Here is a 26377-nt window from a genome sequence, read left to right on the forward strand (position 1 = left end):
GCATCTTCAAATGTGTTGGGTTGCGACATCTTTTTACATCATCGGTCTCTACAGTAATAGGGCAATGAACTCGCTGTTCTTCAGACAATTGCTCCTCCGCCCCCCTAATTCTCTGCAATGCTCCATCCCAGAGCCTTTATAAATACAGGGACTGGGCATCTTCTGCCTCAAGCATCAGCTTCTGTCCATCTTTGAGTGTCTTCACACCACTACCAGCTGGCAGTCATGAGAATCCTTTTCTTCCTCATTGCTGTTCTCTTCTTCCTCTTCCAGGCTGCTCCAGGTAAGACTGAAAATAGGTGAGATGGAGGCTAAAAAGGTGCATGTGCAGAGAAGCCCATTAAAGCCCAGTGCTGAGGTTCAGATAATCCTTGTGCTATTGGGCTCCATGACTTTCATATTAGAAGGCCTCTTCCCTAGTCATAGTCCTAATTTTTAAGCTATTGAGTTGAGTTCCTTGGTAGTCTTCTTGATGGTCTCTTTCTAACATCTTGCATTCCTGTCACATGATGATGTGGTGGAAAAAAGATGCTCCTGTGTATTCATGCAATTCTTAGGCTGACACTTAGGACACCATCCTGCAATGTGAGAGCTTTGCCTTCTCACGTTCACACCCCCACCTCCTGAACTGTGTTTTCTAGATTAGTAGACCTCCTATATTTTTGGAAAGAAAAGTAGTTGTGATGGTGAGGCTTTGCCTGGACTCTATACTGTCCATTTGCATTAAGAAAGTTTGGACTACCTGTATAATTCCAGGCTGTTTGGGGGACTTCACAGAAGGTTCAACTATCTCCATCCCTGATGTGGTTTGCAATACTCTCGAGTTTATACTTAATTTCCTAGACAAGCAAATGTCTTTCTACTTAATGAAGAAATGTAGAACCTCTTAAGCCAAAAGCAAGCACTGGTAGGAGCTTTAGATAAAGTCTGCACTGTGTGCTTCTGGAATGCTTTCTTGGATTTTCCTATTTTATACATCACAAAAATTATTCTCGATTTTGAAACAAACCGTGGCCCCTGAGGTGGCTGCAGGGCTGGTGTAATCCCAGTAGAGTTTCTGGGAAAGGAAAATAAGTTATTTTATATCTCTTCATAAAGACCTATGCACAGAAAGGACCCATAACACTTTACAGTGTTTTAATCGAGGAGACAAGGAAAACCAATGTCTAATGATTTCTTTAAAATCAGCTGAGTGAAATCAGCAACACAAAATGCTTGAATAACATGATTAAGATAAAAGACATGAGAACCACTAGAACAAATTGATTGAAATGTGGTAGATCAGTTTGCATGCCTTTCAAATTATCGATAGAGTCCAGTATGATGGTAGCTGCGAATTGAGGTTGGCACAGAAAGTACCGGGTAAGATGATCTTGTGCTTAGCAAGAAGTTGGGGCAGCTGATAAGGGCATAGATATACAAGGCTTTGGGCAATATAAAAGACAGATTTAAAACATACAAAAATAACACAATTTGAATCTCAGGCTGAACATCCCAGTGGGAACATGTTTGATGTTAATGAACAAGAAATGCTAAGACTTGAGGCTGTTTTTTTTCAGCTGGAATAAGCCCAGGCAGTTCCTTGATGATGACGGAGCTGCAGCCTTTGCCACCACCAGAACATTTGGCTCTTCAGTTCTGAACATACCAACACAGTAGAACCAGCATAGCATCTCACTAAACCATATGCAGCACTAGCAACAAGTCACTGACTTTATTTTACAGTGTATATTTAAGTATATTATGTATTTTAGTCAAGCGAATGTCAGTTCCATTGGTTCAACTGTGATTAAAAATTTGGTTTCGTAAAGCTTCATGCCATCTGTGTTAACTGTATGATATTTAACATGGTAACACAGTGAACAGGTTTCCTGTGAGCATGCTGCTCATGATCACGAGGCTCAATGCTTCCTGCAAGAAAGATATTCAAAGTAGGAGATCAGGGTTATGACTCATAAATACGCTTTACATTTGCTGAAACTTGAACTGAAAGTTTGAAGAAACTCTGGACATTTTTATATCATCACTTTTTTTTCTGAGATTAATGTGAGATTAATTTTTAAAATACAATTTTTCTGTGTCTCCTATGGCTTTTTCATATAACATAGTATGTCTGTGCATAACTGGAATGGCAAGCACATGTCTTCAGGAAAAATGCTAAGGAAGCAGACAGTTATCTAGCATTATAACCTGTTTTTCTGTCTAGTTTGCATTTCATATGGATGTAAAGACCTTAAGAAGGTGTGATCAGGTTACCTCAATCACAAAACAGACACTGTGGCAGGAAACCACATACCACAGCAGCTAAACCTGATGCTGTAACTCTCCAAGCTTGTCCCTTGACAAATGAGTGTGAATTTTTCCTTGGGTTCTTTCTGCAGCTTACAGCCAAGAAGATGCTGACACCATCGCATGCCGGCAAAGTCGGGGCTTCTGCTCGTTTGCCGCGTGCTCTGGTCCCAATGTTGACATTGGGACCTGCCGCAGTGCAAAGCTGAGATGTTGCAAATGGTAAGATTAATTCCTCCTAAGACATGCCACTGCAGCAAGAGTAAATAGGCTTACTGGGCTTTTCCCCTTTTGAGGATTAAACAGGTCACCTCCTCCAGCCCCCTATATCCCCCCAGAAAAAACCTTTAATTGCTGGGCCTTGTGGTGTCAAAAATACCAGTCTGCTTTCTCTGAAAAACCACAAGGAGAAGATGATGATGAGCAGGGAGTAACCTGGACTTTGCACATCTAATATTGCTAATAACATACCATATATCATAGAATCATACAATAGTTTGGGTGGGAAGGGCCCTTCCCAGCTCCCCCAGCGCCCCCCCTGCCATGAGCAGGGACATCTGCACCAGCTCAGGTTGCTCAGAGCCCCGTCCAGCCTGGCCTGGGATGTCTCCAGGGATGGTTCAGCCACCACCTCTCTGGCCAACCTGGGACAGGCTCTCACCACCCTCATTGTCAACAATTTCCTCCTCATGTCTGGCCTGAATCTCCGCTCTTTTAGTTTAAAACCATCACCCCTTGTCCTATCACAACAGGCCCTGCTCGAAAGCCTGTCCCCATCTTTCTTGCAGGCCTCTTTTAAGTACGGAAAGGCTGCAATATAGTCTCAACGAAGTCTTCTCTTCTCCAGGCTGAACACTAATCACTAATTATCACTAATAACTTCTTCCAACATGAGTCTGGTACCAGGGCAGAACCAGATCACGCTCGAACTCTGCCTGTACTAAGCAGAGTGGACACAAATGACTTGAGACAGTCACCTCTGGTGACTCCCCCTCAACCCACACAGGCAGGAGATATCCCATGCAGAGTGTTTCTGCAATATGCTGTGGTCCAGCTCTGCAGTTGGTGTCATTTCATACCAAAGGAGCTGTAACAGAACTATCTTTTTTGGACCTCATTCCTTTTTTTAAAATTATTATTATTATTATATTTGCATTTCTATTTAATCTAATTGGGTTTCAATGAAACATGCTGAAGGAAGCAAAAAAAAAAAAAGTGAGAAACCTTGTCACCCTTTTTCATAGAAAAAAGGCATGGAGGAAAGTGAGAGGATGAGCCACTTTGTTCAGTGCAGCTCTTTATTCCTAAAATAGTTTTACTCTTAAACTCTACCCTGTCAAGTATTCTGGGTCATCAGCAGCTGTAGCTGCATAGCTGTGGTGTGTGCATCCACATCATCTGTTTTATCTGAGTTGTCTCCTGGCCAGAAACACAGGTCAGTGATCCATATGAAAAGGATCTCTGGTAGTCTTTCCTAGAACCATAGGATCACAGAATCATTTTGGTTGGAAGAGACCCTCAAGATCATCGAGTCCAACCATTAACCTCACACTGGCACTGACCCATGCCCCTAAGAACCTCATCTACGTGCCTTTTAAACCCCTCCAGGGATGGTGACACCATCACTGCCCTGGGCAGCCTGGTCCAATGCCCGACAGCCCTTTCCGGGAAGAAATTTTCCCTGATATCCAATCTAAACCTCCCCTGGCCTATGTGTCATTTTATGTCTATGGTAGTCTGAGACGGCCAGGTATAATTTACCTGTTTGGATGGAGATAAGTGGAGTATCTATGCACCTGATTTTTCTTTGCAGGACACCCAGTTCCTAAAACTGACACCTCACTGACCACACAGACGAGAGCTCTGGGCATCTGAGACATCTTCTGTTTTTCACATTGATGGATCCCAGCCTTGGTGCAAACCTGGGAAGCCTTCCCATGGGGATGAAGACGCTTAGGAGCACGAGAAGATCAGAGGAGGAGTTCTTGCACCCCAATCAAGAGATTTGCAGCTTCAATTATAATAAAAGCAAGTCACTGTGAAACCACGTTACTGACATTTGCTTATATATACGGCTTTTGCTGTTCTTATTGTCTATAAAAATCAACCTGTAAATGAAGTTTATTTAACTATATTAATTTAAGTGCATGTGTCATTGAGTCCTGTTAAATTGCCCTGCAGAGTGTCTGCATTGCAGTGATTTGTGTGGCAACATATTTATTAATAAGTCAAAAAGCACTAGAACCCATTCTCTCTGCCATCCTAGTCCAGGGCACCAGGCTGGGGTTCAGGAGGCAGGATCACTCCTCCGCTCCTCTACAGGGTTTCATCTTCTAGCCCAACCTGAAGGGCTGGGAAAGGTAATGTAAAGAAACCTGGGAGTGGCAGAAGGGCAACTTCTTAAGTCTTGAACCCATCTTGTCACACTCATGTCATTCTGCTCCCGATGCCTCTATTTAGTCTAGACCAGCATCATGTCAATGGGATTTTACTTCTCCGGATCGTAAGCTAGTCAAGCTATTAATATTTATCACTACATCATGACGTCTGGAGGCTGCTGGCTGAATGTCCCTCAACCTGGAGTCCCTGCACCTGCTGTTACAAGGTCTAGATACATCTCCCCTTTCTTTTCTCCTCCCTTCCCCATCCCTAACATCCCAGAGTGCTAATGCAAAGGCCAAAAGGATTTGAAATAAGGGATGACTAAAAGTATCCATGTTCTCCATGCCACAAGTGCTACGGATGGTTTTATAACAGCTATGGGCCCTGAACACGGTCAGTGTGTGGCAGGTTGCTACTAGGCTAATCACAGTCGGTTTGGAGAAGATATTTTTTACTGTTACTGGTCAACCTAATAATAATAGGACCAGGGCATATTCCTGATGATATGTGGGTTTGGTTTCTTCTCCTCTTCTTGGAGAATTTTATTGCAGATCACATCTCATGCTGAGCCCAGGTGAGATAAGAGACAGAACCTCCAGTAAAAACAAACACCAAGAAAACTCCTCACAGATATAAGGATCAAACACAAGTATTCTTAAGCAAGTTTATTAAAATTTATTGAGATACATAGACTACGAAATGTGGACACCCCAGCTGAGCATTCAGTATCTCCTGGAGATTTTGTCTTCTAGAATTATTCACATTGTTGCTAACTCCAAAAAGAAAATAAAATAATGAACATCTGTTCTGAAGGCCAAAGGAAGAACCTGCTCTGCATCCTCTCATGGAGACAGGTCTCCGCATCGTGGTGATCTGCTCTTTGGGATAGATGTTGTTGGCCACAACATAGATTCAACAGAAAAACACTTTAGAAAAAATATAAATATTGCTACTTTTCTAGATGGTTCAAGAATTGCTTTGGAATTTCTTCAAGTCGTTAAGTTTGTTTGTAGAGGAGTTTGTTTTCTTTCTGCTGTTGTTCATATTTTGATGTGTGCATGTGTATGATAAATGCATATCTTCAGCTCAAAATTCCAGATTTTCCAACGGGATAATGCATCTCCTAAATTGCCAGAAGATCTGCTTTAGCCAGTCTGAGATGTCAGCCATCACTAATCATACTGCAAAAAAGGAAAGAAACTTTCAGATTTTGTACTCATAACTAGGAAAGGATTTGCATAAGAAGCACGAAAGGCACTGATTGAAAGCCTCCTCCTGGAGAGGTACAGATGTTTGATTTGCTGCTTGATGCACACAGAATCATAGAATCATTTTGGCTGGAAGAGACCCTCAAGATCATCGAGTCCAACCATTAACTCAACACTCACTAATCCGTGTCCCTAAGAACCTCATCTCCACATCTTTTAAACCCCTCCAGGGATGGTGACTCCACCACTGCCCTGGGCAGCCTGTTCCAATGCCTGACAACCTTTTCCAGGAAGGAATTGTTCCCAATATCCAACCTCAACCTCCCCTGGCACAACTTGAGACCATTTCATCTCATCCTTGAAGCCAGTGTGACTTATCAAGACCAGTTTGAACCAACTAATGGGAACAGCAGAGCAAAGAGTTCATTTCTAGCTAATGACTTACCTCTGCCAAAGAGATTTGACTGTGATCTTTCTCATGAGGCACTCATGTCATTAATGGTGCATGGGGAACTAGTGAGGAAATCCTCAGGAAACCCTGTGTTGGACTATATGGAGTCTCTGCTCGTTTGCCAGCTTGCACTAGAGGAATTTCACATTTAAAGAGTGGTCTGGATGTGTGAAAGTGAATAATAAGCCCATTGACCCAAGAAACACCTGATCTTCATCAAATCCATAACTCACCACTGTCCGACAGCAAGGGACCTCTTGCTGGCAACGTCCAAAGGGTCTCGTGTTGGGTAGAGGACAGTGGTCAGTGGAACAGGTACCTCCAGCCTGTTTGCATTGCTCATCATTATTTGGTGCACGCATGAAACCTGTGAAAACCAAACCAAACCAAACAAACAAAACAGATTTTCCTTCCCAAAAAAGACTAAGAACCACTTGGGGTCATAAAGCAACAGCAACAGCCCAGTCTGTGGGCTGACCCCATCCATATCATTAAATTATCTTATTTTCCAAAGTGGGAGGGTTCAGTGCATCCAATGGACCCAGTTGGTGTCTATTCAATGCTAAAGTGTGACCAGCACTCTGGTAGTTGGTCTGGGAGAAAAGGGCCTAAAACTCATCTTATTTCTGCTTCTATTTTACGTTCTCCATGCTCACGGTCTTTCCTCTGCATTTCCTTTGATTTTATGTAGCTCTTACCTAAAGTGCCTTGGAGCACTAAGAGGAGAACAGGAAAGAAAAGGAAAAAGATCTTCATGTCCAAATTCAGTGTCGCCAAATACAACAGCTACTAAGAAAAAAAAAAAACAGAAAGAGGTCATGCATTTGTCCTGCAGTTGCCATCACCTAATCCAAAAGCCATTTATGACATATAAGATGCATTTTATTAATAAAAATGGTCATTTATGCAATAATGCTCTAGAATAAATCTGTTGAACACATCTAGTTGAGGAAATATATATTTGAAAGCACATTGCATAAAACCAAGAAAATGTATTTGTGCCTATAAAATTTAAAATAATTAGATTAATATTGTGACTTTCTTTCCATCAGCTGCAAAGAAAGCCTACACCAGCTGCCGTGAAGTCTCCTGTTTTTGAATCCCATACGCCCTGGATGTTATAATTTTTTTAAAAAGCAAGAAAAAGAATGAATTTCCTCTAAATTTATCCAAGTATTATAAAATAAACAAACTTTTCTTAGATCCCTTTTATAACTTCTGGATAATGCTGCTACATGCACAAAATCATCGATGCCTCCATTTAGAGTTTTATCCATTTTTATTTGAGTAACCATACTGGATCTGGCTGGGATGAAGCTAACTTTCTTCATGGCAGCCCATATGGTGCCATGCTTTGTTTTTTGTAGCAACCCACTTAATGACTAAAATGTCAATTTTATTCAATTATCACATATTTTGCTTCCGATATGTGTGGATAATGACTTTAGCTATTCTAGTTTCTCTGGATAGTAAACACTCAGAAACTTTATTTAAATGTTAGCCACCTTCGTAGCTTACAAACCAGTAGTAAGTCCTTGAAAACATCTTTACAGAAAAAGCTAAGGAGCCATCTATCCCTTCTGTCCATAACAACTCTGTGATACATGCCAGCTGAAAGCCTCAAAGTCTCTCTTCACCATCATTTCTTCCTGCAGATTCTAATTAACTTTTGAAAATTATACAGAATACCATAATCCTTCAGAATCACTGTTATTGACTGTAGCAATCAGCCAAATGCCTTACCGAAATACCAAACATCGTACATTTTAATAGTTTATGAGGATTTAATTAAGCTGCAAAATTCTACGTCTCGGAGTGATGAATTGCTTTCTAGAGAAGCAAAGAATATTACCAAAAAGACATGTATTTTTCTCCTTATCTGCTGCAGCTGGTGTGGAAACTAAACCTTCAGCTCACCCTAGAGGACTTCAGGAGAGGGGTCACAGTGGCCAGTCTGTCCTACCTGGCTCCTCTCAATGGGGAGCTTCACAGAGTGGTGTCTTGCCCCCAAAAAACTGTCTTTATGCATTCCTGCTGATGACAGAGCTGTCACAGACCAGCTGGCCATCCATTCCCAGCAGCTGAAATGTCACTTCCCAGCAGCTGATGACAAATGGTGACCGCTCATGAACTCCCTCCCCTTTCTCTGGCTCGTGAGCTGGCTCTTCCGAAAAGCACCTCACACCACCCTGGTTTGTGTACAACATATTGATCCATCGTGGGCTGTGAAAAAAGCATCCTAGGACATGCACTGAAAACTGGTGGTTTGGCTCCAGCGGGGACCTAATCCTACAGGACCACCCCAAGGCCACGGTGCCTGGTGCTGACTGCAGACAGGTCCTCTCTGAAGCCTGGAGGTACCTACCACAGCACCTAAACCGTTACATTAGAGAAGCTCAGTTTTTGCACAAGAGTTTCAAAAAAAAAAAAAAAAGCTCCCAATAGGTCTCGTGAGCTGTAGATAGCATCCTGAGAGCAAAGATGAGTTGAGAACCCAGTCTAGATTGAGAAAAGGAGGCTGAGGGGAGACCTTCTCGCTCTCTACAACTATCTGAAAGGAGGTTGGAGCAAGGAGGCATCAGTCTCTTCTGCCAAGTAACAAGTGATAGGACAAGAGGAAACATCCTCAAGTTGGTCCAGGAGAGGTTCAGATTGGATATTGGGAAAAATTTATTCCCAGAAAGGGTTGTCAGGTGTTGGATCAGTCTGCCCAGGGCAGTGGTGGAGTCACCATCCCTGGAGGGGTTGAACAGACACGTAGATGAGCTTCTTAGGGACATGGTTTAGTGCCAGTGTTGGGTTAACGGTTAGACTCAATGATCTTAAGAGCCTCTTCGAAGCAACATGATTCTATGATTCTAAGAGCAAGCTTACCTGTGCACCAAGAATATTTTAATTTTCACGCATTTACCACATCTATATTCTACTCACTGTAGAGGAAAAAACTATTGTTTGAATAATCAAAGTTTTAGGGAGGTACCCATTTGCTAGGTGGCCAAAAGAAACAACTTCTATAAAATGTTTTGGGCAAACTGCTCCTCTGCACTCCCAGAGGGTTTAGACCAGAATGACTGGTGGCAGCACCATTATTGCTTCAATCCTGAAGTCACCCAGGGGAGCCCAGAAAAAGATGTTGTGTTTTGATCGTCGTACTACTAAGAGTCTAGAAAAGAACCCAACATCCTTGTAATCCAAACGGCCATCTAAACAGCATCATCTAGGCAGGTCACCTGCCTTCCAGAAGAGGGCAACGAAGAGCTAAGACTGAAATTTCTCTTCAACAGCCTTCTTCAGTCAACAAGACATAAATTATTCTGACAGCAGGGTTTTATGGATTTTCTTCTTAATTATCCTGATGTCTTCTGATTCCCAGCACTGACATGTTAGTGAATTATGTTTTCTGACAGTCCAACCTCAAAGCTCTCAGTGTTTTGCAATCTGCTGTGGACACCAGCAATGGACAAGATGCCAGTCCTTGCTCTGAAAAAAAATCACATTAACGCAGTCAGGTCCAGAGAGAAGGAGTGTGGGATTTCCTTTGCCTCGGCAGCTGGATGCAGATGACAATGAGTATCCGGGGAGGTGGGAGACATGTACTTCCTTTGGAAATCCTCAGTGTCTGTGTCACAGGAGCCTGCAAACCTATTTACTTGGGTCCAAGTGATATGATAAGAAAAATCCAAATAGGCACTTTAATTGCCCAGAGATAGTTATTTTACTAAATCCCATTCCTGTATAATTTAATTCATGGAACATGTGTATGTGTTTTACAGTAGGCAGCAGCATTTGTTTCTATGATTGAGCTTTTTTCTTTCCTTTTAAAAAAATATTTAAATAATTAAATTTATTTATTAAGTGATGAAATGTAAAAAGATGGAAATAAACACTAGGAACATTAAATCCATACATGTGTTTTCAGGAACACAGAGCTCTGAACTGAGCTTTTAGGGTCTGTTTCACCTCAGTAAATTCAGACAAGCAGAAGACAGACAACAAGTCACATCCTGAAAAGGATCTTAAAATAGGATAAAATTAGTATTTCCTCCTGTTTCCCACTTTGTGCCTGTGTTAGCTGCCCAACGGGGTACAAAACAGATCAAAGCTCAAATACAAATCAAGACGGGAATAAGATAATCAATTAATGAATTGTATCTGTTGTTATACATGTTGGTAAACTTACCTTCAATTTCTTAAATATGGTAATTAAACTATCTGTTATTTTAATTACAGTACACTATTATTGACTCAATATCGTTTTGGCTACCAAAACTCACAAAAGGGATACTGTGTGGAGCCCTAAAAATCATGTTCTTTTGTACAGAGAATATATGCAAACACTTATATACTTGTATATATATATTTTTATGCCTGTGTATATGTATGTATATATTCATAATATATAAATATTCTGAGAGAAATAAAAGCTGAATTTTCTAAACTGCTTTATATTTTATCTTAGCTGAAGAAGATATGAATAAAAAAGAATAATCCAGATATTCTAATATGTGATTTACTCGGGAATAGTCAGGATATTAATTTAAGTAATTGTTTATTTAAATTTACATTTATTCCATAATGATGGCATTTCTTACTCTCATGTTTCTCCACAGTCCTCCTAGCAAATCCACATTATATATATGTATATAGTGTTGTTAATATGGACGTGTGGAAGGACTCTTCTAAATCCTGGGTGGCTTTTTATCATTCAGCCTTCCACAGACTCCTGTCCTCTGTGAATATCCAGGTCTCAGTTCTTTTGCTGGTACTTAGCCAAGTGCCACCTGAGATGCCCCTGTGTCCCCCTTGTCCACCCTGGCTGCTCCAGCAAGGTTTGGTCTCCCCAGTTGGAGATCTCCAACAGTCCAGAGCATCACAAATTGCTCTCCATGTCTGTGAATCAAAGACTGGCTGGGGTTGGAAGGGACCTCTGGAGATTATCTAGTCCAACCCACCTGCTAAAGCAGGTACACCTAAAGTAGATTGCACAGGATTGTGTCCAGGTGGGTTTGAATGTCTCCAGAGAAGGAGACTCCACAACCTCCCCGGGCAACCTGGTCCAGGGCTCTGGCACCTCAAAGTAAAGAGGTTTCTCTTCATGTTTAGATGGACCCTCCTGTGTTTCAGTCTGTGTCCGTTGCCCCTCATCCTGTTGTTGGGCACCACTGAGAAGAGTCTGGTCCACCCTCTGACATCCACCCTTGAGATATTTATAATCATTGATAAGATCCCCTCTCAGCTTCTCCAGGCTGAACAGCCCCAGCTCTCTCAGTCTCACTTCATAAGAAAGGTGTTCTAGGCCCCCGAATCGTCTTCGTGAAGGCAACTGGGTTAAACCCTGTGTCTATATATTGCTTCCATCATGACGCAGCTTACCTCTGATTATGGGATGTCCTCAGCCAGCTCGAAGACACAAAGATCCTTCACCTCCTCTCTGCCATCCTCTTCCTCCAGTGTCCTCTGTGCAAATGACAGGAAGGGATGACAGACCTTTGGTACAATTGCTCAACACTTGTCCTCATGGCACATCCCAAATTCGCAAAAAACATGAAATCCAGCTGGTGAACAGCCCTGCTGTCCATCGGGTGGCCTTGGCCAGCCCTGTGGAAACCTGCCCAGAGCTGACTTGGACAAAACCTGCCTGGAAGTCATGGCTGCTGCCTGCTGTTTTGTGCACAGTGAACTGCCCCTTGCTCCCTCTGGGCACGGTGGCTGGGCTGCAGCTCTCCCAATTGTAGACACCCCCGAGCTCAGAGAAGACACAAGCAAACAGAAGACTTGCCAGCTGCCTCCAAAGCCCTTGAAATATAAGGGTAAATGTGCTGCTCAAGGAACCAAAGAGCAGGAATTCAGCTTTACATCTACAGAGCAGCAGTAATAATATTTTTTTGTGCTTCAACAACTGTATGACAAAGCCGTACATGGAGAGTTAATGCAGCTAGGACCAAAACATAGATTTAAATTGTCTAAGGTAGACATCTGAGATGCCTTTGCATTCCGGGCACTCAAGCAACTATAAATCACACAATCCTAGAATCATAGAATAGTTTGGGTCAGAAGGGACCTTCACAGCTCATCTGGACCAATCCCTCTGCCATGAGCAGGGACATCTGCACCAGCTCAGGTTGCTCAGAGCCCCGTCCAGCCTGGCCTGGGATGTCTCCAGGGATGGTTCATCCACCACCTCTCTGGCCAACCTGGGACAGGCTCTCACAATTTCTTCCTCATGTCTGGCCTGAATCTCCCTTCCTTTAGTTTAAAACCATCACTCCTTGTCCTATTGCAACAGACCCTGCTCAAAAGTCTGTCCCCATCTTTTTTCTTGCCCCCTTTTAAGTATGGAAAGGCCACAATAAGGTGTCCCCGGAGCTTCTCTTCTCCAGCTGAACCCCCCAGCTCTCCCAGCCTGTCCTCCCAGCAGAGCTGTTCCAGCCTCGGATCATTTCTGGGGCTCCTCTGGCCCCTCTCCAGCAGGTCCATGTGTGTCCTGTGCTGAGGACCCAGAGCTGGACCAGCACTGCAGGGGGGTCTCACCAGAGCGGGGCAGACGGGCAGAATCACCAACCTCCGCCTGCTGCCCACGCTCCTTGTGATGCAGCCCAAGATACGATTGGCCTTCTGGGCTGCAAGCCCACATTGCCGGCTCATGTCCAGTCTTTCACAGAATCACAGAATAACGGAATGTTAGGGATTGGAAGGGACCTCAAAAGATTATCTAGTCCAATCCCCCCACCGGAGCAGGAACACCCAGATGAGGTTACACAGGAAGGTGTCCAGGCGGGTTTTGAATGTCTCCAGAGAAGGAGACTCCACAACCTCCCTGGGAAGCCTGTTCCAGGCTCTGGCACCCTCACTGGGAAGAAGTTTCTTCTCAAATTTAAGTGGAACCTCTTGTGTTCCAGCTTGAACCCATTACCCCTTGTCTTACTGTTGGTTGTCACCGAGAAGAGCCTGGCTCCATCCTCGTGACACCCACCCTTTATATATTTATAAACATTAATGAGGTCACCCCTCAGTCTCCTCTTCTCCAAGCTCAAGCCACCCAGCTCCCTCAGCCTTTCCTCACACGGGAGATGCTCCACTCCCTTCAGCATCTTTGTGGCCCTGCGCTGGACTCTCTCCAGCAGTTCCCTGTCCTTCTTGAACCGAGGGGCTCAGAACTGGACACAATATTCCAGATGAGGTCTCACCAGGACAGAGTAGAGGGGAAGGAGAACCTCTCTCGACCTACTAACCACCCCCCTTCTAATACACCCCAGGATGCCATTGGCCTTCTTGGCCACAAGGGCCCAGTGCTGGCTCATGGTCATCCTGCTGTCCACCAGGACCCCCAGGTCCCTTTCCCCTACACTGCTCTCTAATAAGTCATTCCCCAACCTGTACTGGAACCTGGGGTTGTTCCTGCCCAGATGCAAGACTCTACATTTTCCCTTATTATATTTCATTAAATTTTTCCCTGCCCAACTCTCCAGCCTGTCCAGATCTCGCTGGATGGCAGCACAGCCTTCTGGTGTGTCAGCCACTCCTCCCAGCTTGGTGTCATCAGCAAACCTGCTGATAGTACACTCAATTCCCTCATCCAAGTCGTTGATGAATATGTTGAATAGTACTGGCCCCAGAACTGACCCTTGAGGCACTCCACTAGATACAGGCCTCCAACCAGACTCCACTCCATTGACCATGACATCATAAAGCTGATAGCTGATCTTGAAGAAGATACTCCCAGCACTGAGATTTCTTAAAATTGTCCACATAGAGTCCTGGTGAAACAGCCTGTTCTCATCCCCTTTCTCCCTCAAGCGTGACATCCCTCCTGGGCAGAAATGTTTCTGGTCCTCCTGGTTACATGGTCCAGAAGGGTCTATAAAGCATTGCAGCAGTCACCAGGGGAAGCTGGCAGCACTGTTAGCAACATCTATTCTGTTACATGTTTGTTTGTATTTACAGTGGCACATCATGTCATAGACACAGTTGCTGCAAAGGGCAAATTCAGGACTCCAGAACTTCACAAAAGTTTTAGGTCTCACCTCTTCCTTTAGTCCAAGGAGGTATTGAGCACTTCTTATACACATGGCCCAATTCAAGGACAGCAACAACTCGTGCAAGTTTTGAGTTACTGTGGTGCTGGGTTGCTTAAATCAGGAATAGTCCCAGTATATTTTAAGGCAAATCTAGTTTTTCCTTTACATAAAGAAACCATAACCAGACAGTCCCTGGGCACTCCTGTTCTGGCCTAACATCATCATTTCAATTAATATCCATGAAACCCAACACCACTCAGCTCCCATCTCCAGCACCAGCCCTATCCAGAAAATTACTCTTCTACCCTGTGCCAGCAAGTCCGTGTTGCTTTTTTCAAGCCACACACTTTTCCAAAGGGAATAGGGTAGACACAGGTGTGTAACTGTCAATAGGGAAAAACAACTGGAATTAGAATGAATGAAATGTCCCAGATAGAGATGGGGAGTTCCACTCCCTTGGGTCATGCTGTAAAACTTGGCAGGGAGCATCCCTTCAAGGCTGCAGTTTGTTATTTGAAAAAGAGTACCTATATATGTTTTGTAAAACCAAGCACTGTGGTATGGGGAAGAAAGAAGGAAATAATTCAGTGTTATTTTCCTACAGCTTTTACTTCTGTCTCTCCATAAAACTCTCTGTAGTCTTCTGCTGCAGCCCAGGTTTCAGCTTGCTGTGACCTGATGCTAAGGTCTGCCCCAGCCCAGGTCCACAGTGGGACCCAGGATGCTGAGGAGCTGAGCAAGCTGGATGTAAGAGCTGTAATGAATTAACCTCTCTGTTAATCCTGTCTTTGCACACCTAAAAATGCCTTGGGGGGGAAAAAAATGGGGATTTATGCAAACATGAGGCACCTCACAGCTGGGATGCCACCAGTGACCTGTGTCGTGTGCTGTCAGACCTCTGGTGACCTCCGTGCATCCACAGCTTCTTCTCAGCTCTCCCCTTTAAAACACCAGATCATAGAATCACAGAATGGTTGGGTGTGGAAGGATCCTCTCAAAACCATCCAGTCCAACCCACCTGCTCACGCAGGGTCACCAGAGCAGATCACACAGGTCGGTCCAGGCGGGTTTGAATGTCTCAGAGAAGGAGACTCCACAGCCGCTCTGGGCAGCCTGGGCCAGGCTCTGGCACCTCCCAGCAAAGAAGTTTCTCCTCATGTTCAGATGGTACCTCCTATGCTTCAGTTTGAGATATTTATAAACATTGATGAGATCCCCTCTCAGCTTCTCCAGGCTGAACAGACCCAGCTCTCTCAGTCTTTCCTCATATGAAAGATGCTCCAGACTCCTCATCATCTTCGTAGCCCTCCATTGGACTCCCTCCAGTAATTCCTGGTCCTTCTTAAACTGGGGAGGACTGCATGCCCAGCTGCAAGGCAGCAGCCTCCAGATGAGGGCACCACAGATCCAGACCGCCTGCTTGGTGGGACACAGCACAGCAAAGTGTCTGATGGTCAAGCTGAGAGCAGCTTGACTTTGGATTCTTGGCTCATGGACAACTATTCGCTGATATTGTGGAGGTGTAAATCTTCTGGAGCAGAGAGTGGGATAAGCAGAGACACATCCAGAGGAGATGAGGTAGTGCAGAAGAGTGGGAAGGTCCCAAAGGAAGAGGGATGAGGCATCTTGTCAGAATGGAGGATAAGGAAAGGTGGAAAGAAAGAACATTTTTTGCTGTCACAGAAAGAGACTGTGTTGGTTTTATAATAACTGGAAAACCACATAAAGCTGGCAGACTAAAGTAGACCTGGATGAAAGGTTTGCTCACTAATAGATGCTGGTAACAAGGAGATCTGCATTTTCTCCATGCCAAAAATCTCCTCATGTGGCTTTATTCACCAAGAAAATCCAAGTTGGAGATTCAGAGATTTTTTTTTTAATGTGTTCCCTGTGAAAATAAAAATACAGATAATTCCTCATCCGTACTATGGCTGACTTGGTGGACTTTCAGGGGTTTAAAAGCACGTGGCCAGCAAATTGGTCACTGCCATGGAAGAGGAGACAAAGCCTCAGCAGCGCTTCCTATCCATCTGATACCCATCCTCCCTACCTAAGGGTATTTGCTGAAGTCACCTGGATTATGAGAAATAAAATGTCAATAAAATGCCCTGACAGAGGATGGAGTTCTTCATACAGTATAGACTTAGAGCAGAAGGGCTTCAGAAATAGGAACTGCTGCTTCTGTGTCCCAGAAAGGACTTAGACTGAGTAACAGCAAATGTGCTCATGGCTCAGAAATTGTAAAATCTTGACAACATTTAGCATTTAAATATCTGCATATACACTGATCAATGCATAATATGCATATAAAAGCATACATGCACGTATATATAGAGAAAAAATGTGTGACTTCTGATGGCCAGTCAGAACTGGAAGGACTAGAAATTATATTTCTTCTTAATGAACTGCTTATCTTTTACAGAGAATTCGAGAAACGTACATGAGATAGGCAAGTGTGCTGATTACCCTGCCAGATGCTGGGCAGCCTGAGAAAGATTGAGTAAAAGTTCATATCAGGAAGGACACTGAAACAACAGGAAAAAAAATCAAGAGTAATCCATAGAAGCATTAGAAGTGAAAATATGAGATATTATAAAATTTTACTGGAAAGATTGTATTTATGTTATAATTTCATACATCAGAATTTCATTATGCACTAAACTACTAGTTATGTAATTAGATAGCTAAAAAGAAAGCAATGTTTATTCTTGCATTGAGGTGGAGATAAGACAACCAGAAGGTGAGATGTAAAGGACAAAATGTTATGAAGGGAAAAAACAACTGTGTTGCAGCTGCAAATCCGACAATTAAGCTGTGTGCCGAAGGCAGAATAAGGATCCTGCAGGACAAAAAGGAGCAGTCATTGCACATTCCCAGGTATTTTACGTAACCCTGTGGCCTAACGTATCTTACACCAACTTGGATGGTCAAAGATGGGTTGCACAAAGCTCAGGGGCATTGCGGTGAAAGCAGACTCAAAGCAGGCCCTCCTCTCTCATTGGAAGACGCTGAAGTACAGGACAAATTTGGCTGGAAAAGGCTTTTTTCATTGGCCTGTGACTGCACGACCAGCATCCCTAAACCTTTATATAAAGAGACATGTTTGGGTCTGGGGCACCAGCTGGAGAAGGCAGACGGACAGCAGTGGTGAACCTCCACCTCCTCCACTGGTAACTTCGCCTGCCTCTGGACAGGCACGCTCACTTCTTCATCTTCATACATTTCTTTTCCTTTCATTAATCTCAAGTCTAATGAGTATTCTGCTTTCATTAACCCCTTCCTTCTCATTCCTCCAGTGACTGCGTCCAGTCTATACGTGTCCTGCAGAACCTCAGTGCCCTCACACTGTGTGTTTTGGGGTTATCTTATGCAAGGACGGGAGTTGGATTTGATGATCCTTGTGGGTCCTTTCCAACTCAGGACATTCTATGATTCTATGAACCATGGGTTGTTTGCAGGGCTTGCAGGAGAAAATTGTGTTTGGTGACCTCCGAGGGGAGTGGACAGAAGCAGAAACCTTCACTCAAGGCATCAGAGACAGAGGGCTTGTTGGTTAAGAAATGTCCAGCTTCCTACAGAAACAGGCATCTGGCCAGCACAGACATTCAGGGTTGCATTTTGGACTACATATCCTGCCTGAATCCCTGTAACATTCTGAGTTGTCACCTTAATTGATGTTCGAGAGATCCAAATGTTTCTTTCAGACTTTCTCAAGGACAATGGTTGGCTTGGTCTCTGAACGCTTTGTGAGCCACAGTAGGTTGAGGGTGAATAATAATTCATGGGTCTATGTTAGTACCACAGTAGTCTGTCTGGTGTTGTACAGGTCTGGAAGATAATTTTTCAGTGCAGTAAGACCAATATTAAAAACAAAACCCACCAAAGCACCATAGAATCCCAGAATAATTTAGGTTGAAAAGGAGTCCTGGAGTTTCTAGTCTGAATTCATGCTCAGAGCAAGGATAGTTAGTTTGCTTAGACATATATTTGGTGAAATGTTGAATATCTCCAAAGATAGAGTTTTCACTTTGTCCATCATTCAAGTCCATTCTGTTTTATAAGGCTTTGGGTTTGGTTGCTCAAGGCATGTTTTAAGCAGTTCCTTGTCTTCCAGTCAGGAGGGGATGCTCCATTCAGTGTCTTTTGGTCTTGAGGTCTCATTATAGGTAAGGAATTCACATCCCAGCTGTGGCCATGAGGATCCTTTACCAGCTCCTGGTTGTCCTCTTCATGATGCTCCAAGCAGCTGCAGGTGAGGTGTGAAGTAGGTAGAGAGAGGAATTAGAGGAGAGAGACAGCACCCACTTTTGATTACTTTCATGGTAAATGACTGGTCGCTTTCCACCATGTAGGTCAACACTACTTTCCTGGGCGATTTGATCCTTGTGTAGCCCAAAATGGAATCTGTACCGCAGGGATATGTCGACGGCCATTTTACTGGGCTGGAACATGTACTAATGGATTGACTTGCTGCAAAAGGTATGTAGAAGTGCAGGGATAACTGTGGCAATGGCTGACATCCTCCTTATCTTTTCTCCAGAGCAACATCTTAGAGACACAGGTCCTCTAAAACACCCTCCTGTCCCATTTCTCCTATGCCAAACCCGCTGGCATAGGGGGTCCTCAAGGGGTCTTTGCATTCCATGGCAGGTTCTGCTCTGGTGCCATGAAACAATGAGAACCTCACTGAGAAAACCTATTGGTGAGTAATCTAAGACTCTCTCTTCTTCACCATGCAGGGGGTGGAGATGGCACTGAAGACACCCTGGATTCTCCTTGGAAATCCCTTCTGCTTCTACCAAATGGCCTCTGAATCACCCTAAGCCCTTTGCTCCTGTTAACACCAGTTCCTGCTGCAATGAAAAGTTCTAAAAATCTTCCTTTGTGGAGAAGAAAAATTCTGCATCTGCAAAACCATAAATAAGAACCAGGCAATGCTGTGGAAATTATTTCTTTCCCCCTCTTTAATAAAATTTGTTATGATGGCATCCATATGGTTGAACTTTGAGTGGGTTTTCTTGTAGGGAAGGAGGGGATATTTCACAGAACTGTTTGTACCATGGGCAGTAACACACAGGTGGACTGGTGGCTTCTACAGCTAGACATTTCTCCACTTGCACCCTGCTACACTCCCAGGGAAAAAGGAGGTCATTTCATTCTCTGCTTCCCAACAACCATACTCCTGCAACGTTCCTGCAGTGACCATGGTATCTTTGTCAGAGATGAAACTTAACTTCTCTCTGTGACGATTTCATGGTCCAGCAGGTACACATTCTGGTAGCTTCCAGGCTGCTTTTTGAAGGTATTATGGCATTTTTGACAGAGGTGTCAGAGACAGAATACATGCTTTCTGTCTCTTTTTTCCCTGCCATCGCGGCCTACAAGTGTAGAAAATGCCAAGATATCTCCAGATGCTTCCTTCAGAGAACCTAGAGGCATCTGAGAAATGTCACTTCTGAGAGGATCTCAAGCCAGGTAAAACTAAGTATATTTTGGATAACATCAGACCCTTGGCAGTGACACATACCAGAAAAAAATATACAAAGAAGGAAAGAGAAAGAGACTAGCAAACACATTTCCAAAAGTTATGAATGTGCAACATAATGATTTGGTCATTATCTTCTCAGAAGCAGTTGCTGAACGTGCACAGAACAGTGCCCGGTCAAATACATCACCAAACTGAGATGGTTTTGACTCCTAATGGCTTGATGTGTGGGTTTGGAGAGGAGCAGAGTTTGAGATTCTCCCTTTTGCTCCTAATTGCTTCATTTGCTGTGCTAGATACGACTCCTAAGATGGAGGTAAGATCCTCTTCCTCTCTGGGAAGTGATCTTGGCACAATTACCCAAACATCTCAATATGAAACTCATGATACTCTGCAGCCTCATTGTGAAGACGCTTCCCTCAATGGTGCATCCCACCTGCACCAGGCAGAGCAGCGCTTTCAGTTCCAGTGCCAAGACTCCGAGTACTGTATTATTACATATAATAAAATTCTGGCCCCATCATAATATTTGTCGTCCTCCAAAGAAGGCTCCATGATCTGGACCTGAAATGGGTGGAGGAGTGTGGCATCGTTGATGAACTCTAACTTGAAGAATCAGAAGTGAAGACTTGCTGTGGAGATAAACATAACTGGATCATCTTCTGAACTTTGGTGAAAAAAGAATACTAAAGAAACACACTATTTAAACAGAAGGAAACTCTCCATGAAGACTCCCTGTCCCTCTGCACTGAAAATGGTGAGAAAGTAGATGGTGTTTTGGATAGAGAAGTTGTCAAGAGCCAAATGATTGTGAGGTGCTGCCCAACTTAGCTGGGCTGGATCCCTTGCACTTTCCTATCCAGGTATCCTGGGTAAATGAAAGTGTAGTTGGTGTTACTGTGATCCTAGTGTAAATCAGATCTATCAGCAAAAGACACTGGAGAAAAACACTGAGATTGTGAAGGGTAAAACACTGATATGTCCCTCCTGACATACAAAACTCACTGACTGTCTCGTGCTCCTACGAACAGGAGCTGCAAGTGGGGATGGAAAGGTTTTTGACCCTGAGAGCCATGAACCAAAATTTCAGTAAGGTTTGCCTCACCGTTATGATCTTTGGACAAGCAAAAGTGCTCCATCCATCCTCTGCTTCTCCCTTACCCATCTCCAGACAGAGGTATTTTGATGGAAACAACGGGAGTGACGATGTAGAATTTATAATCAATAGTGTCAAGAATGCCCAACATTAAAGCCAAGCTGTTGCTTGCATGTAGGACTTCAAACATGGTAAAAATTAATGTTGTGTCTTTGTTTCCTTGAGGAATCAGGTTGAGTAACACTAGCAGTTGGTAGGCAAGCCAACCGCAAACTCTTGGCAAGGTGTGAAGTAACTGCAACTTTTGTAATTTTATTCCCTCCGTTTTCTGCTTTATGGCCAGAAGTTCTTAAACACACCAGAAATGCAACTATCATTTTTTCCTACTGCAAATTAAGTTCACTTATAAAAATATGTAGAAAATAAAAATCTATATCTCAATTATCAGAGTATGCTTTCAAGCGAAATAATTTATAGGCATGTTTTCACATGCATATATATCTATGTCTGTCTGTGTATGTATGCACATGTGCACACTTTTGTATACTTAAAAAATTAATGTCAAAGTACTGAAAAAAATCACACCACTAATATTAATAACTAAACAGAGGAGCCAATAAGAAATTTAAATATTTCAGTTTAGTTTGGATAATAAATGATCTGTAAGACATGGTGTCATTTGCAGAGATAGTGGTCAATTAGAAACACTAGTCATTCAAAATAGCAAATGTATCATAACCTATTGTGATGTACTTCAGGTGTCATCTTAAAATATCGCATAAACAATATTTGTTGACTGAAGTGAGGTGTAAAGTAAAATATGATCTGAAAAAGTATTCAGTATTGGTGTCTTTGGATAGTTATTGGGTATGTCAGCAAGTGACTCGGTGAAATAGAAGATCAGGAGATAGGAAAGGATCACTAGACCTTAGAGATTTTGCTGACACTCCTCAGATCTTCATTACAAGGATTCATGTATTTGGTTTGGCTTGGATTTTACTACTGAATGAACAAAGACAGACCAGGTTTCTTAGAGATTTTTCCAATTGAGTTTGAATATCTCTATTTGGATCAAGATTCTATAAATTCTCTGGGCCTCCGTTCCAGTGCCTGACGACTCTCATTGTGAAAGATTTTTTTTTTTCCTTATATGTAATTGGAATTTCCCGTATTGTAATTTGAATATGTTGCCTCTCATCCTTCTGATATTTTGGTTCTTGAATTTTGATGTAGTTGCATAAGTAATCAGAATGAGTTTTGCTACTGTGTGATTGTAAATGTACTGATTTGTTGCCCAGATCTTAGGATTAGTATTATGTGGAGATGCTCGCTTGGTTGAACCTTTGGTTGAAATTTAACTCTCCCCTAAAGGATAAAAAGGAAGATAAATCAGGAACTCAAAGCTTTGGTGGCTGAAGGATGGAAGATTTCCAAGATCAAAAATGGTTTTGAAAGGTTCTCTTGAGGCCAGAAGTACAAGAAGATCAGCCGGAGTCATGGAAAAATGCTCAGTCAAGAGTCCTGCAGCCTGAGGGTTCAGAGACAACCTCTGGCACTGAATTTCCCTCATCTGATGTGTTTTCCACCAGCTGGACGGGTGTACAGAGACATAATGATGATACATTCACCCTATTTCTGTACATTTTATGCTCTTTACTTTGGCATCCTTACTGGCCGTGCAACACTAAGCCAATGGACCTTTGTTTTAGTTTCATACATCCATTCTGTGCTCTTAAATTCTTCATTTATGGAACAGAAAATAAACTAACTGGGAGTGCAGAGGAGCATGCAGGTGCTCTGTATTGCAATGGATTATGTTGCCCCTAAGCAGGAACAGTTCAACGTATGTCCCAAGATGTTTGACACAGACCACGGTGGCTTAACGTGTCTTACACAAACTGGAGTGTCACAAGAGGTATTGCATGAAAAACCTGGTGTTTTCCAGAAGAAAAACTTCAATAGGTTCAGAGAGAAACCCAGCTTTTTCACTGGGAAATGAAAAGCAGCGTGATTCTGGTTGCATTAAAAGCCACCAAAAAAAAAAAAAAAATAAAAGGGTAACTTTTTGATTGGCTCAGTGTGTACTTACTGAGAAGAGAAAGAAGTTGTCACTCCCCTCGGCAAACACGTTATAAAGGGACTCTTAGCCCCACAGCCAAAGCCCTCTGGAGAGAAGGGACCAAGAGCAGGTCTTGTGTGGCTTCTGGACTCACCTGACACCTGGTAACTTCTCAGTTCTTTGCATTATTAACCTAAACTTCTAGGCTATTAAAAAAGGTTAATTGTTAACTTAAAAAATTGTGCACAGTTTGAATAAGTAGTTCCATATATACTAATCCCTAGAATACTTTGATAAAAATACTTCACTTACTAACTCCTAGGAAAAAATCTGGCTGGGTCAGGCTACTTAACAGAAGTCTGTGTTCAGAGAAACTGGTGGTCTTTTTGATGAAAAACAGTATATATTCTTTACCTATGTCTCTATGTTAAGAAATTTGGTTCATTTTCAGAATTGTTAACTTTGCCTACTTGTTTGTCCTGATGTTTTCAAATATACAGAAATTTGTCTAAATTAATAATGGTAATTTCAAAGCTGTTTTGAGCCATTCTCTACCATTCCATTTGCAGAAATACATTTTAGCACAACATTATTTCCTTTCTTTTCTTAAGAGAATATGATTTGTGACAGATCAGAAGATTTTCTAATGCCATGATACACGACATTAACTACCTCTTCTTTAACCACAAGCCCTCTTCTAGGCTGTCTTATCCCATTTTGCTGATATTAGTTCAATTATTAACTCTTTCAATGAAGACATTACATGTTTGCTTTTCAAATTTAATTTGTCAAATGGGAGCTGATTTGATTGTACATTTCCATTCTAGAACTGATGCCTGTAGACTAAGACTGAAGATTTTAAGCAAGTTGATCTTAGCTGTTATTTCTTGATAAATTTTACCATTGCAAAATGAACATTTTTTTTCTGAAGTTTGTAAGTTTGACTATATAACGACCTCATTTTGCTTAGTGTTGTTAAATTATTAGATAAAACATTCGAATAAAAATAAAGTCATGATTGCATTTTGGCTAAGAACTATTTGAGAAATGTGAAAGAAATACAAGCAATCATACCATTAAAATAACTTAATGATCACATATGCTCAAAGCATGGTGCCCTATATATATTTACTTTTCCTAGAAATGCTCACGCAGTGGTCATGATGTTATATGGGTCTGACCGGATGTTTTTGAAACTTTGAAGAAAAAGGCAATATAAATGACATTTTGATTAACAGCATATTTGTACGGTTCAGAAGACTGTAGATCCCAGGGACTGTCTGTCATAGATCTTTCTTGGTCCTTTCTCCTACAGTGACACAGTAAATCTGCAGCCATGAAGATCCTTTACTTGCTCTTTTCTCTCCTCTTCTTGGCACTCCAGGTTTCTCCAGGTAAGATGGAAAAGAGATGCTAGGAGGGGATTTTGTGCACCTGAAGTGAACTTCCCAGCACATTTTAACCACTGCTGGTTAAAATAGCCAGAAACCGAGCAGGTGTTAATCAAATAGCTCAGTGCCTGTGGTCCCCTATGGAAACTCTTTCAAAGGTGGAGAAATTTAAGCCTGACAATATTCAAGAAGTATTTGGACAACACCCTCAGGCACATGGTGTGAATTTTGAGGTTGTCCTATGCAGGGACACCAGTTGGACTCAATGATCCTTGTGGGTCCCTTCCAATTCAGGACATTCTATGAAATTCTGACTTCTTAAAAAAAAGCGATTTTTTTCACTACTGGTATCTTCCTAAAAAGATTGTGATAAACTCTCTGGTGTTAGAAACATGAGATATTGTCTGTGGTGGCCATGATCTTTGGATAACAGCACACTCAGCAGTGCATATGCACATGAAAATTAAGCCTGGCCAACCATTTTTGGATAGGAGACAGTATCAAAGCCTCTGGATCTTGAGCCTTTTCCATAAGGTGAAGGACAAGGAGTCAGGAGGTGGGTATCATTCTCCACCCGGACTTTTGGGCCATCCATTTAGATGCATTGTGAGCTAAGGATCCCAGCTCTGCAAGGTGTAGACCTGCTTTGTAACCTGACCTCTTACACAGCCTTTCAACATGGCCAAATCTGGGCAAGAGTCCTTAAGGCAAGTTGGTACTCAAGGCAGGTCAATGCATGGGAGACCCTCCTGGCACTACAACTTCGTTGCCCTGCCTTGCAGAATGAGAGGGAAGGGAATTTTTTGTTATTTTTACAGGTTTCTCTTCACCTCAGCGAGAGATGTTTCTCTGTAGAAAAGGGACCTGTCACTATGGAAGATGTCCCATCCATCTGATCAGAGTTGGAAGTTGTTTTGGGTTCCGCTCCTGCTGCAAAGCGTGAGTTTGATATTCACCAAGTGTTATCTGCAGTATGAGCAGAAAAATCTATTTTGTCTGTGTCCTTAACCCCAAGGTGCTACTGAATGTTCAGACTGGATATAACGAAAAAAAACTATTATGCCATGAGGACAGTCAAGCGTTGACGTAGGTCAAGCGTTGATGTAGGTCAAGCTCCACAGTGCTCTTTCACCTGAGATGTGCACCATGATCTGCCCCATCAAGAAGGATAATTTATGGTTGGAGATGCCACCCTTGTGCTGTCCCAGCTCTGTTTGACCCCTTTACAGATCTCACTCCAGAGCAAAATATCAGGGTTTGATTTCTGCAGAATTGGGCTGTATGGGGAACAGAGGGGAATTTGGTTACACTGCAGAGTGAACACAGGTCTTAGAGTGCCATCAAAATGTGCAACAAGTGTTGTAAACAGAAATTATCATTTGAAAGTTAGCCTTTTATTTCGCTCAGGAATGAATGCATTCCCAATACCAAGACATATCAATTTAATTCCCTGCTCTTCCTGAAGCAATAGGAGTTCTTCTTACATGTATGAGTGCACAGGGCAGTCCCAGCACGGCTACACATGACACACTTGGAAAGTATTTATATCCAAGAGGAAAATATGCTTGGGCTGAGAGTGAGTAGGGAGGGAACACAAGAAAAAGAATCTGATTTTTTTTTCTTTCTTTCTGCAGGCCATGGGATTTACACAAAATTCACGAACCTTCCATAGAAGAGTGATGAAAATGTCTTCTAAACCTATGAATTTCCTTTGAATACCCTTCCTGCTAAAACCACTGGATCCTCCTGCAAAGCTTCATGCACCTTTCATTTTTAATGCAAAAAGCTTCATGATGTAGAGTAAATCTGAATGTAGTCTGCATTGCTTTTGCTCTTGAATAAATTGTTGTTGCTTAGCATTCACATCACTGAAACATGTGTGTTTGTTGCATGGGCTGAGGGTGATAATCTTACCTGGGTTTTGACAAACAAACCCTGGAGGGCAGCAATTTATTGTGCCAACTGCTCCTTAATTTGAGCTTTTCTGAGACACACACC

General features: G+C 42.6%; 2 protein-coding genes across 3 annotated transcripts; both read left to right on the forward strand.

The window, feature by feature from the left end:
* The first annotated feature begins 198 nt into the window (after positions 1-198).
* Positions 199-4345, forward strand: LOC135987587 (gallinacin-9). 2 transcript variants are annotated; one of them, XM_065632587.1, is made up of 3 exons: positions 199-283; positions 2382-2511; positions 4103-4345. In XM_065632587.1, the coding sequence occupies exons 1-3, from the start codon at positions 226-228 to the stop codon at positions 4116-4118; spliced, it is 204 nt and encodes a 67-aa protein (XP_065488659.1). In that variant the 5' UTR covers positions 199-225; the 3' UTR covers positions 4119-4345. The 2 variants fall into 2 exon arrangements, with proteins under 2 accessions (XP_065488659.1, XP_065488660.1); XM_065632588.1 differs by lacking the exon at positions 4103-4345 and having other exon boundaries at positions 2382-2515.
* A 19979-nt stretch (positions 4346-24324) lies between these two features.
* Positions 24325-26100, forward strand: LOC135987561 (antimicrobial peptide THP2-like). The gene is made up of 3 exons (XM_065632549.1): positions 24325-24382; positions 25198-25318; positions 26014-26100. The coding sequence occupies exons 1-3, from the start codon at positions 24325-24327 to the stop codon at positions 26057-26059; spliced, it is 225 nt and encodes a 74-aa protein (XP_065488621.1). The 3' UTR covers positions 26060-26100.
* The last annotated feature ends 277 nt before the right edge of the window (positions 26101-26377 follow it).

The sequence above is a fragment of the Caloenas nicobarica genome, chromosome 3 (assembly GCF_036013445.1).
Source record: "Caloenas nicobarica isolate bCalNic1 chromosome 3, bCalNic1.hap1, whole genome shotgun sequence".
NCBI classification, from domain to species: Eukaryota; Metazoa; Chordata; class Aves; order Columbiformes; family Columbidae; genus Caloenas; species Caloenas nicobarica.

What these genes read in the sequence shown, in the direction of transcription:
- LOC135987561 (XM_065632549.1), top strand. Translation starts at nt 24,325, where the DNA reads ATGAAGATCCTTTACTTGCTCTTTTCTCTCCTCTTCTTGGCACTCCAG. An exon ending in GGCACTCCAGGTTTCTCCAG is followed by an intron (nt 24,383 to 25,197) that starts GTAAGATGGAAA and finishes TTATTTTTACAG; the next exon opens with GTTTCTCTTCACCTCAGCGA. An exon ending in TTCCGCTCCTGCTGCAAAGC is followed by an intron (nt 25,319 to 26,013) that starts GTGAGTTTGATA and finishes TTCTTTCTGCAG; the next exon opens with GCCATGGGATTTACACAAAA.
- LOC135987587 (XM_065632587.1), top strand. Translation starts at nt 226, where the DNA reads ATGAGAATCCTTTTCTTCCTCATTGCTGTTCTCTTCTTCCTCTTCCAG. An exon ending in CCTCTTCCAGGCTGCTCCAG is followed by an intron (nt 284 to 2,381) that starts GTAAGACTGAAA and finishes TTCTTTCTGCAG; the next exon opens with CTTACAGCCAAGAAGATGCT.